Source organism: Carya illinoinensis, chromosome 14 (genome assembly GCF_018687715.1).
Source record: "Carya illinoinensis cultivar Pawnee chromosome 14, C.illinoinensisPawnee_v1, whole genome shotgun sequence".
Lineage (NCBI taxonomy): Eukaryota > Viridiplantae > Streptophyta > Magnoliopsida > Fagales > Juglandaceae > Carya > Carya illinoinensis.
In genome coordinates, this window is record NC_056765.1 from 1692302 (window position 1) to 1705935 (window position 13634).

The following is a 13634-nucleotide window of genomic DNA, read 5'->3' on the forward strand; positions in this document are numbered from 1 at the left end:
CTCACTACTCAAGCGCAGCCTTAAAACTACTAGCAGCTCTCTTAGCTTGATTTGCAGCTGTCCAAAAAGAGTCCAAGCACTTTCACAGGTTATGGCATGTTTGCATTGGTTTATTATAAATGAGTTGTGAAAGAATTGCAGATGGATCATTACTCAAGCACAGACCACGATCACCTTTTATGACAGATTGAATACTTTCTCCATGATCTCTCCAGTCAACAGAAGAATAGTAAACATTTCTCAGACAAAAAGTAATATAGATGCAGAACGGCCCTAGCGGAGTGTGGAATGTCAATTTACACTGTTAAACATGAGATCATTAATTTTATGGATGCCAATATCAGAAATTGGCTGAATGGGCTGATCATCTCCATCCATTGAAGGTATGCGGCTCGATGGTTCTCGACTGAATTCATCTGGAGAAGTGATGAGCACGAGGTTAACAGACTTGAAAGCACGCATCTTTCATGATCAAAATAAATAGTTAAAAACAGATCTTCATAATCCTCAAGAAGAACTTCAATTATATTTTGTAATGAAAGCTAGTTGATGCTTACCATAGATTGAGTTTAAGGAAGCTGGGGAAGGAGTCGAGATGAAGTTAAGACCAACATAAAATCCCAAAGCTAATACTACTGTCACCATTACATAAACAGGCACTGCCAACGCCCAATACCTGAAATACATAACATCAGTATGGCTTTCCCATAAATTAAAAATTAAAAAATAAGAAACTATAGAGCTATTCCAAGGGGGTAATTGGAGAAAATATTTTAATTTCTAAATTTGATCTACAATGCCATTCAAGTCTGATTGAGAAGACCATACACAACTAAGCTCTACTGAGATCTAGGTTCACTCTCACCCAAGTCATTTCTCAACAGGAAATATGCCTAAAAGAATTCTAGGCTGAAAAACAAAGCATAGAAACCAATGTTAGATACCTGCTAGGGTAGTAGAAGATTCCAATAGAATGAAGCCAAGCCTCTGGAACATATGCCCATACCAGGAAAATAACTGCTCACAGCAACAGAGGTGTAAGAAAATCCACAAAGCCCCAGTGATTAATCCCAAAACTTTGGCCAAGATCTATCTATGAAACCCTAGACATTTATGGACAGGGAAAAAGCACTTATAATGCCAAACAGCAGGTACGCCAGCATTTGATACCTTGTCAAACAAAAAAGTAGAACAAGATTGATGACACCAAACCTACCATCACTATGTCTAGATAAATAAAGTGGTTCTTGATTCCAAATATTCCTTCAACCTTCTCACACTATTTATTTAAACTCATAAGTTACTAGCAAAGAAAAATAATTTTCAAGCTAAGGAAAAATGAATAAATTGATGAAAAATAGAGCCACAAGATGAAGCTGTCTCAGAAAAAAAAATAGATTTTTTTTACGCGGGAAGAAATAATGTAGACGCGGCAATGTGCCTTTGGTATAAAGATGCATTTCCTTTTTGCTACCATGACATGTTTATGATCCTTGTTTCTACTAAGGTACACGCAACATTATAAGGTCAAGCTGATTTCAAGTATAGCATTGCATGCATCGATTGAAACATTTTAAAGTATCTCAGGCATATTCCAGAGATATTTGAGTGCAAAATAACTTTAACGCAACCAAGTCTAAACATGAGGTAAAAAGTGAGACATATGAAGTGGACCTGTAGAGACAACAGTACTTATGGAACCTACAAACGCAAAGATAAATTGATTGAAACATTTTGAAGTATCTCAGGCATATTCCAGAGATATTACAGTGTGGAAGAATGAGGAGGCAACTTCAACACAACCAAGTCTAAACATGAAGTAAAAAGTACAACGTTGAAGTGAACCTGTAGCAACAACAGTAGTTATGGAACCTACGAATCCATAAACTTCTGACGGCTTGGGACCGTGCTCTCCAGACACTCCAAACCCAGAATCCCTCTCGTCTGCATCAAGAAATGAAACAGTTGCCCTCCTTTTCTTTGACAGACTGAGAATTCTTCTAGGACTATTGACAGAATGAGGCTCTTCCATGGCTTGCCCTATTATTTACCTAACAATTCAGCACATTCAAGGTTGCATCTCACTGAATGCCAAAATCCCCACTGGAAGCCAGTGAAGACAACAATAGCAGTGAAAATCAGAACAGACACCATAACCCCATTTCAAAGACTATCATAACTCTTGAAGGTTTAAAAAATAAAGAAATCTTTTTGTATTTAATTGCAATCTGGACATCTAAATTTAAAGTAGCATGCTAACTATATTAAACGTTTCACATATGCACACATTCCACCCACAGGAGTCTGTAGCTGGTGGAGACCAAATCCACCATGGATGCCAATGGTGCGGGTCCAAATCCTATTCTTTCACACGAGCACACGAAAAATCAACAGGAAGATCAGGGGGTTGATAAAAAAAAAAATCATAAAAACTATAAGGCATTGCATGCAAAACGATGAAGAGAGAATGACAGAACCCCTTTAATACAAACAACATTGACACACATTCACATTATACAAGGGGGTCCGAAGTCAATCCTGACGAACATAATACCAATATATGAGGGTAGAGGCAATAGAAAGGGAACACATCTTAGCATTTACTTTGATTCCATTAGTTTACTTCTCTTTTATTCTTTTGTTCTTGTGAGGTACGAATGGTCAATGGATTGAACTAACAGAATAAAACATTTACACAAACAAGTTGTAGGCATATTATTGTGACACGGCATCTGATCTCAGACAATAAATCAAGCAATTTAGAACTCACGAAAAAAGAAGTGCAAAAATTTTGTTTGTGTGAATAGAAAAGGAAGTTGATTTCATAACTACTAAATCATTCTATGCGATTCAAACAGAAATAATGGCGCTTGAAGAGAGAAAACTTACCATGAATCGGCCGAGGGATGACGATGGGAAGGAGAGAACGACGAGGGTTTGGATCCTCTTGAGTGGAAACTGATAAACGACTTGATAGTTATGTCAACTGTCAAGGCAAGAATGATCGACGCAACATCCGAAAGTGTCTTCACAGGTACCTTTAGGGACGAATTTTGCTTATCTATCACTGAAAAACTTCTGACAGCGACCATTGTCAACTTCGCCTCAATATCCTATACAACTTTTTATTTATTGTTTTACCACTCATTTTACCATCAATCAATTATTTTTTTTCATGTTGTGGAATGTGGATGAAGAAGAACTAGAATATAGCTTCCCTTTTCCATTTTTATCACATAGAATTGTATCATGGCATCATGGATCACAATTAAATCTTTCAAACTTTAAAAAATAATGAGAGTGATACAGTCATAAAATGATCTCAAAAAAGTAAACTTATAAATTAGTATTATTTTATATGATATATTATATTTACCTTATAATTTAACGTACCACATAAAACTATATCAGTTTATAAATTTATTTTTATAAAATCTCTTTATAATAAAATAATAATAATCAAAAACTTTATTCATTTCAAACACAAGGACATGAATTTCAAACATGCTAATTAAAGCCTCAAACATATACAATTTAGGTGAGATGGGATGATATATTTTGAATAGTTGTAAAAGTTTTTGAGTTAATATGAGATGAAATAGTTTGCAAAAAATGTGTATTTGGATAGTGAGATTATATGAGATAGTTTTTAATTTTTGAGATTTGAAAAATATGTGAGCCCCACTGTTTTATAGTGTCTGGATTGTACACTGTTCACGTCATTTTGGCACTATTCATGGAAGTTTTTACTGTATATTTACTGATCATTTAAGTGGATGTTTTCAAAACTTAAGAGATGAAATATTGTATTTAGTAGCCAAAACTACTATACGGTACAACTTTAGATCAGATATTTTCATCTGTATTGGTTAACTAAACCAGACCTAATTTTTATTAGCATGTTAAAATTTTATTATTTTTGTTCTTTTATATGTTCTCAAATCTTGATGCCAATACATGCCATGTGATAGAGATAGAACAACAATTCTCATTCATTAGTTTTTGAGGATCCACCTGTCTATGTTTTGACAGTCTTCATATTTAATCCAAGTCCTTATGCAATTGAATGATGTCAAGTTGCATTTACTTGTTCAGTTTTGATGTTGCAAATATTAAATATTAAATACTTTTTTATGATTATCTAGAGAATAAAAGTGATATTTATTAATGGTAGTAGAATATATTCATCTAAACTTTTTCAAAAATAAAACAAAATATAAATTGCATTTTATATTCTAAACTATTAAAATTGATGCATTGTACATGTAAACTAAAAAAGCATATGTCATGTTAATGATGTCACCTATTTTCCATCAACTTAAGTGGTTATTATTGAACATTTATGTATTGAGGAATGTTACGTACAGTCGTAAATTGCATAAGTGCTGTGTAATTATTTAAAAAAAGAATAATGTCTAGTATTAAAAAATTAATTTCTTTTTATGTGGGTCATATATTTATTTATTTTTTTAAAATAATTATACGATACTTACATACTTACGACTGCAAATACAATTTCTCTTATATATTAGAATTAATAGTTTGGGATTGAAATGTAAAACTATGATAACTAGTGGACATAAACATTTTTTTTTTATTTTTATTTCTAGAAAAATACTATGGTCCCCTTGCATAGTGTCTCATATTCTAAGGTAGACCAACTTCCACCGTTTATTTAATTATAGAGAGAACAAGCATATTCCAATTTTTATCAATAGGGAATCAAATTCTGGTTCCTTAGATATTTAGCATTTCAACATGAAGATTGGGATTCTTTGTAACATAGACTCCGCATCAGATACATAATACTCCTATCGTGTATAAGAAAGTGGGAAATGAGATTTCACATAATTATGGTGAAGGCAATTTTCTAGCAGATGCTTTAGGCTTAGTTTAGTAAGTGAAGTAGATTACTATTTATAAACAGATCATTATTATTCACATATCATCTGAAATTACTTTAACGTTTAAGTGTAACTTTAATAATCATGATATATGTGTGAAGATTCTAGAATAAGTAAAAAACTCTAATGCCATATTTGAAAAGTGATATCAGTTGAGAACATCTTACCTCATATTATAACTTATTTTTTAAATATTATTAAAATACAAATATTTTTAAATTTTTAATCTTCAATGTTTTTATTTAATTATTACAAAATTTTCAAATTTTAAAATAAAATACAAAAAATAATGACAATGTTAGGGGGCCGCTCAGCACATACCGATAGATAACTTTTTAGTATTAATTTTTAAAGAGTTTTAAATACATATTTATAAACCAATAAATAAGTTTTTAATTATAAAGATTTATAATAAAGTTTTTTAACCACTAAAATTATTAATATAAAAAATTGGAGGAAAAGGACATCGGAAAGTGCTTATTTGTGCTTTCACATTGTTAAATTCCCAACCTGTCCTTCCCGCAGCTAACAAAACGCTCGCTCCAACCAGTACCGCCTATTTAAGGGAGCTCCGCGAAGTCTCTCACGTAGTCGTTTCCCTGTTTTCCCCTGTTTTCCCGTACTCTTTCACTATTTCAGTCTCAGATCACTCTTTCTCTCCATCTCAAAGGGTAAGGATCTGAATGTCTTCCCTTTTGATCTGCTTGAACTCTGCAATGCCGAGTTTATTCGTAGGCGCTTGCTTTTGGTTGAGTTTTTGTTCGTATTTTCTATGATGATTTTGTGTTTCTGCTTGGATCTTTGATTTATCTCCCGTTTGGTTTCCGAGGGAACAGGGCGAAAAGAAATGGAACTTTGAAAACGTTTTCAAGTTGAATGCTTTGTTCACTTACTCGTTTCTAAAAACTGGAGCATTATGAATGGTGGATCTGTGGAGATTTGAAAGAGTGCTTGTTTTGAATGGAATGATCTGAATTCATTCTTTTTGATAAATTGGAAGATCTAAATTCATGCAGGAAAAGTGTGGATCAAAGAGGTTTTCTTTTTACTATTTGGACATGCCGTTTTGGCACAATGAAGCGCGCTAATATTTTATTTGCATGTATATTTTTTAGTTAGAAAATACATTTTTTCAACGTTAAATATCCTGTGGTTATATGGATCGGAGAAAATCCGTTAATTTATCTGTTTGTGTGCATTTTACAACTGCATTTCGATTGGAAGTTGAATGATAGCTCCCTCACCACTGAAATAACACTCAGGATTCACCTCAATTCTTCGAATATCCGAGAAGCGGAGAAGGTTACATAACGCTGAAAAACTGATCAGTACACTAACACCTACTTGCACACACACACCCAGATATATAAGCTAAAAGTAGTTTTTTTATGAATTTAGAAAAGAAGACACTTATAATTGGCTATTTTTTTTAATAGTTGTATTTTTCTTGACCATACTTCGAAACAATTTGATGATACAAACATGCATCTATGCACGTACATGCACAGTGAAGGTAGAGACATGTACCGGAATATTTGTAGGTATGGACGTATTTATCCGCACATACGTGCGCAATGCAAAAGAGGATAGAGAATTGTAGTTGATTGTGACATTTATAACAGTATTACGGTAAAAGAAAATAGATATTGTTACATTTGTGCATTTGTTTATTTGATTGTAGCACTGGTTTAATGCAGATAGCATATTCAAAATAAATTAGTTGATGTTCATGGGAACTGTTGGCGAGGCTGCAAACAAGGTACATATAATCTTATTTTAGTATTGGGGTATATATATTGTTTTACTGATATCACATAACAAGTTTATTTGGCCGCAGGAGGCTAACAGAAGCCTATCTGAGAAGAAGCCCACAGTTGTTTTTGTTCTAGGTCAGCAACTTGCTCTTATTTACTTATTGATCTTCCATACATTTAATCACACTCAAAGAAAACCATTAATATATTTAAATCGGTCCTTAGATGAATTTAGAACCTCACTCTTCACCCTTTACCCTTTTTATGGAAGGAAGAACTGCCGTTTGAGCCAGACTTTGACGTATTGTTATAGTTACATCTACAAATATATTTGCTTTGGTATTATGAATTGACTCTCCTTCACATGTTGTCCACTTTGAGATGGTTTTTTTTAACTTGGAGGCATACCTCTTCTATACCTGCCTTGTTTATAGTGGGAACCATTGCTTTTCTGGGCCAGAAAATGGGAGTGAGAACTGGGTTTCCCACCTTTTGAAAGAATAATTTTATCCTGTTTAATTTTGAGAATTTATAAATTTTTTAGATTATTATGATGAGTACAAATAACCAATGTGTGAAGATTTAAACTTTTATAATGACAATAATTCTCAACCTCATGGTTGGTGAAGATTGATTAGTCAATTGTTAGATCAATTAGATATGTGAAACCCTCTTGTTTTATCCAAACCTTAATTATTTTGTCCTCCTTTTCTTTCTTCTTTCTTTTTTCACAAGTAAAATAAAACTATATTAAGTAAACAGGTGTTGTCCTCATTTCCTACTGCGGCACTGCCAATGGGTCCTAAAATAATGCTAATGGATAAAAGGCAGCCACAACCACTGGGGCAAGGTTTTAGTTCCTTTAAAATTATGTGCTAGCTTGGATATTTTGTATTATTATATTTGAACATCTATATTTTACTTATTAAAAAAATTATTATATTTGTTACTTTTGTCCCTTCGGTTTTGATACTAGTATCTCAGCCAGTGGTCTTTCTTCCATCTATTCGACAAAATTCTTGCAGACCTTTCTAAGTTGATTTCTTGATTCTTTTGACTGGCCAGGTGGCCCAGGTAGTGGAAAAGGTACCCAATGTGCAAAGATTGTTCAACACTTCGGTTATACCCATCTCAGTGCTGGTGATCTTCTCCGAGCAGAAATCAGCTCTGGTTCTGAAAATGGGTACAATTTATATTAATTACTATCTGTTTAAAGTTTAAACGATCAACATTAGATTTGTTGTCCCTTGACTGACCATCAAATGAACAACTTTATGTTTAGCAGATTAACATCACATGTAAAGAAAGATACAGAATCCTTTATAGTTAGCATCAGTCTAGGCATGTAGTTATATGGTGTGATCTCTTTACCTTTAAAAGTTGTACACTACTGAGAATTATTGTCAGGAAATTATTTGGTATTTTTGCACGGCTGCTTTACCCGGTAGGATTCATGGTTGTGAAGGGGGCTCTCTATCCTAATCGTCCTCAGTATTATCCCCATTGATAGGAAATGTTTATGAGGTGACAAATTAGTACTTGCTGTTGGGCATGCTTTATTGGATTCATCAAGTCCTTTGTGTTGGATGTGGACATTATTATTGGATGCTTTTTTTTGCACTGCTCCAGTCTTTCTATTTTTATCGTTATTATTTGCTATTATTTTGTTTAGTATTCTGACCTTAGTGGATGTTTCGTAATGTCAAAAAAATTCCCCTACACCTTACTAGTCGACTCTTCATCTGGTCTACAGCACTATGATTCAGAACATGATTAAAGAAGGAAAGATCGTTCCCTCGGAGGTAACTATTAAGCTTCTCCAACGTGCAATGACAGAAAGTGGTAATGACAAATTTCTTATTGATGGTTTTCCTCGTAACGAGGAAAATCGAGCAGCATTTGAGGATGTTGTGAGTTCTTTGCACTCTCTTTTCTTTTATTTATTGGATTTTGCTATTTGTATCTGTCCATTTGGAGTCGTTGTCTCTGAATAGACCATGTTGTTTATATTTACATGAAGCTAATATTTCATGATGCCTTCTTTTTAAGTGCTGTAATATCTGATGGTTATGCAGACAAAAATTGAGCCAGCTTTTGTCCTATTTTTTGATTGTTCTGAGGAAGAGATGGAGAGGCGTGTTTTGAATAGAAACCAGGTTTGACAATTTTGCTCTCTCTCTCTCTCTCTCTGGATTAACGTCCTTCCTCTCTTAATAAAGATATATTTTTTCCATTCCTATCCTTTTTATGCGTAATGAAGGGAAGGGAAGATGATAACATTGAAACAATTAGAAAGCGCTTTAAGGTTTTCTTGGACTCTAGTCTCCCTGTGATTGATCATTACAAGTCCAGGGGAAAAGTTCGAAAGGTAAGTTTTTCTTTATTTTCTAACTTCAGTATTCATAATTTGTGGGTAAATTTTACTGAACATTTATCCTATTACTGATTTTGTGCTTTCATCCCCAGATTGATGCTGGAAGGCCAGTTGAAGAGGTTTTTGAGTCTGTCAAAGATGTATTTACCTCAAAAAATGAGAAGGTAAAGCACCATAGTTGTGCTTGGTGGAAATTTAATCAACATGGTCTCTGTTTTGTAAGAAACAAAATACCTGGAAAGAGAGTTAAATGATGTTGAATGGATGGAGTTGTATTGTCTCAATAATCACATCAGTGTGCCTTAAAGATATTATGGAAATGAATGGCCAATATGAGGCGAATTTAGCTTTAATGGAAGCTTATAGTTTTTGATATTGAAGTTTGCATAAAAGATCAATGGTTGAGAATTTTCACATTTCATAGAATATAGAAAATGCGAGAAATAGGATTTTGTCTAGAACAATTATGATCTAACTTATCTAATTGAGAAGTGGAGATATTGTGGAGAGCTGTTCGATTGGGTGGAACACCAATGCATTATAAGAATTTGGGGTTATTACCAGTCTTGTAATAAAGTTGCAATTTTGAATCATTTGTTACTCATGAAGTTGTGAACTATGCAACTGGATAGTGTAATGCTCAACAAGCAAGTGCAACTGGATAGTGTATGCTCAACAACCCAAACCCACCGCCACCCTTCACCCACACTAGCCAAAGAGTGACACCTCACCACCATCACAGACAAGGCTGAAGGGCCTTAGCGTCTTTGTTGAGGGCTGTCAAGCGTCAATCATCCCTCTGGCAACTTGGACTTTTGCAAGGTTCTCTCTTTGCCGTATTTTAGAGTGAGCCTATGTGTAGTGGCGCTTACTATCGATGGCTTCGTTGGTCGTGCTGTCGACATAGAAAGAGTCACCGACTTCCGAAAGTCTGTTGGGAGTATTTCGGTGTCAAGATCTGTCTGTCCCGTGAGCCCTATCCACAACTGGGCTCTGTAGTTCTTCAACCGTGTCCCTCTCACAGATCTTTCTTTAGATCTTCCTCAGATTTGCACCGAAGCTTGTGCTTGTATCTTTGTATAAACATTCAACATGAATGAAGCTTGGGAAGCCCCTGCATATGAAATTGAAGGTTTGAAATTAATATGGGTCAGTTGGTGTGCTTTTGAGTGGAATTGAAGGCTTTTGAGTTTTTACCAGAAGCATGGATGTCCTCATTAAAAATTGTGGAGAGGAGCATAAGGGTTTGGAGGTCTGTAGCTATGGTTTGTAGTGGTATAAGATGGCTGGTGGCTATGGTGGAAGCAATTTTATAGGCAGGGAGAAATTCGAAATTCACAAAACATTTGTACAAAGGAAATAGAGCATTCGTGGCTCAACAATGCTCCAATGTGCATGCTAAGTATCTAACTGTCACCGAATATGGTGGAGGAGGCCGGCAGAGTGTTGTAGTAATTCCTGAAGGGTATGAAGGTCTGGATTGGGAGAAGTTTGTTGTTGAATTACATAGAGTCGTGGATATGTTTTTTTCCCTTTATGCTAATGGGTCAAGGAAGGAAAGCCAGAAGAGGACATCCGATCACAAGAACATCAACTTGGAGTTGAAACAAAAAGACCCAAGCACAACCATAGTGGTGAGGCAATTATATACGGCAATTCTGAAGATGGGTTATGCTTCGATGACTTAGAGTGAGGGGAACTATGAAAGTGCTCTGCAAATCACTCAAGCTCAGAACCAACATGTCTTGATGCACAATTCATTAAAGGAGATGGAAACCTAGCTTGTCGAGTTGAAGGTAGTGATCGCTTTCTAATCTATGAAAATAGACTTGCTTTCAGCTAGAGGCAATAAGATTGTAAGAAATAAGCCTAAGATAGGCCCGAATCCTTGAAACTCAGATAGAAAATGGAAAATCGGATTTGGCCCTATCCCTATAACTTGATCTAGGAGAGAGTGGCAGGTCAAAAGGAAAATCGGGTTATTTGAAGTGGGTTCACATCGGATATTGGTGTAGAGACATTTGTAATGGAATGCCCTTCGCCACAAGTGACACAGGAAAGACCGATAGCTAGTGTTACACCCTTGCTCCCCGAAGTAACGATGGCTCCCACGTCGGAGTTGAAGGAAAATGGTGTAATGCCGAGGTTTGAAGGAGATGTAGGGTACGTCAAAGTTGCACATAAAGGGTCACCAGAGGTGAAGAGACTTGCTGCCAACCCAAAATCTCCAATGGTGATCATGACCTTACCACTAGAGAGAACCAATGGAGTTGTTGAGGAGGTACAAGATTTGAATATGGGTTTGTCGTTGGTGCCTTGCGAGGATGAATGTTTAGGACCTGGTGTTTAGTTGGGAACTATGTGTGGGGAAGATGTTGTCCCCTTGTTATTTCTTCCTCCATTAAACAATATAGCTGGATCATCATCGGATTGGGTTTTGCAAAAGATTAATGAGATACAGCAGCACGTGGGGATTACATGTGGAGGATTTGACGACCAATTCTCAACACTACTCATTGCAATTGAGGCGAGTCACTCACTTGAAACAAAATCAAGATTTAAGAAGAGCAAGGAGTTAAAGCGTCTTACTTGGGTAATCAACTACAATGCAAAGAGAGGTAGTACAAGTCGAGGGAGGACTAGAGGGAAGGCATAAAGCCATCCTCAGTCCTTGTAGGATCATTCAGGTGGAGTATTAATTGTGTGGGAAACAAAGGGTTGGTGTAGTTCCAGTGACTTGTTTTGCTTTGGGAAGGCATGCTTTGTCCCAATAGGGCTTGGTCTATATTGGATAGGTTTCTAATTTCTCCATCTTTGGGCGATGTTCATTTGGGGCTCTCTATTATGGGCTAGGTGTTCTCTCTTGTATACATTCAGTGTACTTGATTATGCCTATTGATATTAATATATTTTTACTTATAAAAAAAAGTGTATGCTCAACAAATAAGTTGGATATTTTTCAATACTTTTTTTTATTGGCACAAGGTGTCTAAGAACTTAGTCCCGACTAATCCCTAGAGTGCACAGGCCTTGGTAAGGAGTTTCCTCTAAGTGCACCTTGGTTAATTCAAGGGGAAGTACCTCCAGTCCGATTGCCCCTAGAAATTGTTTACACCCAAGAGGATTTGAACCTTAGACCTAGAGGGAGCATGCCACCAAAACTAAGGCATTTATCACTTGAGCCAACCCCTAGAGTATTATATTTCAGTACTTCCAGGAGATCTAGAGAAAATTCATGAACCACATCTTTCTCCAACTTCTATTTGTTTATTTTTCAAATTTTATACTTAGCATTCTGACCAAGCCACTGCACTGTGTCTGTCATTGCGGTTCACCACTACATGAACTGCATAAAAATAAGTTTGAAGTTCTATCTTCTCTTTTGCATTAATGAAACACCAACATACAGTCGATTTCGGTGTACATTTTTCTCATATTGATGTTGTGGTGTTTGCAGGCTGACTGAGCACTACATATCCACCTGAAATTCAAGTATCGTATCTATTGAGGTAAAACTTAAGATTCCTATACGTGTATTTGATAACATAGTGCTGCTTTGTAATTTTATGGTCACCTCAAAGAGAGAATTTGGTTCGTTTTGTGCCTCGTTAACAGGGGCAGACCTACACTTTTGAAATATCATAAAAAGATCAAATTTTTTTTATAAGAAAAAACCTATAAAACTCACTCCAACCCCCCCCCCCCCCCCCCCCCCCCCCCAAAAAAAAAAAAAAATGAAATTCTTGGTTCTGCCTCTGTTCATTGGTTTCATATTCCATTTTGATACCAAGAATCTGAGATATGCCACTGAAATTAGAAGTAAATCGTAGTTTTGAAGGCTATTTTTAGATAATCAATCATAAAGAATACATTCTAAGCCGTCCATTCTGATTATGGTTTTCTACTTCTAGGTAGATCGGGAGAAAAAAAATTTTCTTATCAACCTTACGTCAAGATTTTCTTTCCTCTTCCATATCTTTTTTATTCCCACAGTTCTGTGCACCAAAGCAGATTCAGCAATGTGTTTAACTTTAAGTAGCCTCGCTTTTTAAAAATCTGGTGAATAGTGATGAATATTTTGGTATGACCTTCTATACCAAGCTGGAAAAAGCAATATGTCTCTTTAATGGACTTTTTGCACAATGTATGAGAAAAGACCTGAATCACATCTGAAGCCATGCATGCACACACGGCTATGTTTGGATATTGAGATAAGTTGAATTGAATTGTGAATACTAGTATTTTGTGGATCCAATTGAGATGTGTTTAACTTTTTTAGTTCCAAACTTAACCATTTTGAAGTGAATTTTAAAATTGTACTTCTGGACGTGCAGCTTGCTGATTACTTACTATATCGTTATTCTTCCTTCAGGTTCTGTGTTTTGGCTGCGTATCCTTGTACTCTGCGAAGGATGATATATATCTCCCATTTTTTTTCCCTTAATATAGAAGGACCTGTTTTATGCTATTGAGTGTATACCTCCATTTTTCTTCTCTTTTGATTGTATTTCTCTGTAATGACATCAAAGAATAATTGTAATAGCAGTAAGGCTCCTTGTTTGAGTCTCTTAACCATTATTTCTTCTTTTCTCCCTTGTTTGA

At 35.5% G+C, this 13634-nt stretch overlaps 2 protein-coding genes across 11 annotated transcripts; one reads left to right on the forward strand and one right to left on the reverse strand.

Annotated features, from left to right (window-relative positions):
* Window positions 1-149: 149 nt before the first annotated feature.
* LOC122294541 (phosphatidylinositol N-acetylglucosaminyltransferase subunit P) lies at window positions 150-3046 on the reverse strand. 5 transcript variants are annotated; one of them, XM_043103361.1, is made up of 6 exons: window positions 2890-3000; window positions 2299-2359; window positions 1846-2040; window positions 945-1017; window positions 558-676; window positions 150-416 (listed from the first exon to the last, which is right to left on the reverse strand). In XM_043103361.1, exons 1-6 carry the CDS (start codon window positions 2890-2892, stop codon window positions 292-294), a joined length of 576 nt encoding a protein of 191 aa, XP_042959295.1. In that variant the 5' UTR covers window positions 2893-3000; the 3' UTR covers window positions 150-291. The 5 variants fall into 5 exon arrangements, with proteins under 5 accessions (XP_042959295.1, XP_042959296.1, XP_042959297.1 ...); XM_043103362.1 differs by lacking the exon at window positions 2299-2359 and having other exon boundaries at window positions 1846-2103; window positions 2890-3046; XM_043103363.1 differs by lacking the exon at window positions 2299-2359 and having other exon boundaries at window positions 1846-2051; window positions 2890-3041.
* A 2395-nt stretch (window positions 3047-5441) lies between these two features.
* LOC122294341 (UMP-CMP kinase 3-like) lies at window positions 5442-13610 on the forward strand. 6 transcript variants are annotated; one of them, XM_043102986.1, is made up of 10 exons: window positions 5447-5575; window positions 6602-6663; window positions 6742-6793; window positions 7724-7841; window positions 8412-8568; window positions 8734-8814; window positions 8919-9026; window positions 9125-9196; window positions 12490-12541; window positions 13405-13610. In XM_043102986.1, the coding sequence occupies exons 2-9, from the start codon at window positions 6628-6630 to the stop codon at window positions 12496-12498; spliced, it is 633 nt and encodes a 210-aa protein (XP_042958920.1). In that variant the 5' UTR covers window positions 5447-5575; window positions 6602-6627; the 3' UTR covers window positions 12499-12541; window positions 13405-13610. The 6 variants fall into 6 exon arrangements, with proteins under 6 accessions (XP_042958917.1, XP_042958918.1, XP_042958915.1 ...); XM_043102985.1 differs by lacking the exons at window positions 12490-12541; window positions 13405-13610 and adding exons at window positions 5741-5940; window positions 7394-7508 and having other exon boundaries at window positions 5479-5575; window positions 9125-9385; XM_043102983.1 differs by lacking the exons at window positions 12490-12541; window positions 13405-13610 and adding an exon at window positions 7394-7508 and having other exon boundaries at window positions 5442-5575; window positions 9125-9385.
* Window positions 13611-13634: the final 24 nt, after the last annotated feature.

What these genes read in the sequence shown, in the direction of transcription:
- LOC122294341 (XM_043102981.1), top strand. Translation starts at nt 6,628, where the DNA reads ATGTTCATGGGAACTGTTGGCGAGGCTGCAAACAAG. An exon ending in GAGCAGCATTTGAGGATGTT is followed by an intron (nt 8,569 to 8,733) that starts GTGAGTTCTTTG and finishes ATGGTTATGCAG; the next exon opens with ACAAAAATTGAGCCAGCTTT. An exon ending in GTGTTTTGAATAGAAACCAG is followed by an intron (nt 8,815 to 8,918) that starts GTTTGACAATTT and finishes TGCGTAATGAAG; the next exon opens with GGAAGGGAAGATGATAACAT.
- LOC122294541 (XM_043103361.1), bottom strand. An exon ending in TCCACCAGCTACAGACTCCT is followed by an intron (nt 2,041 to 2,298) that starts GTGGGTGGAATG and finishes GGTAAATAATAG; the next exon opens with GGCAAGCCATGGAAGAGCCT. An exon ending in ATCTTCTACTACCCTAGCAG is followed by an intron (nt 677 to 944) that starts GTATCTAACATT and finishes TATGTATTTCAG; the next exon opens with GTATTGGGCGTTGGCAGTGC.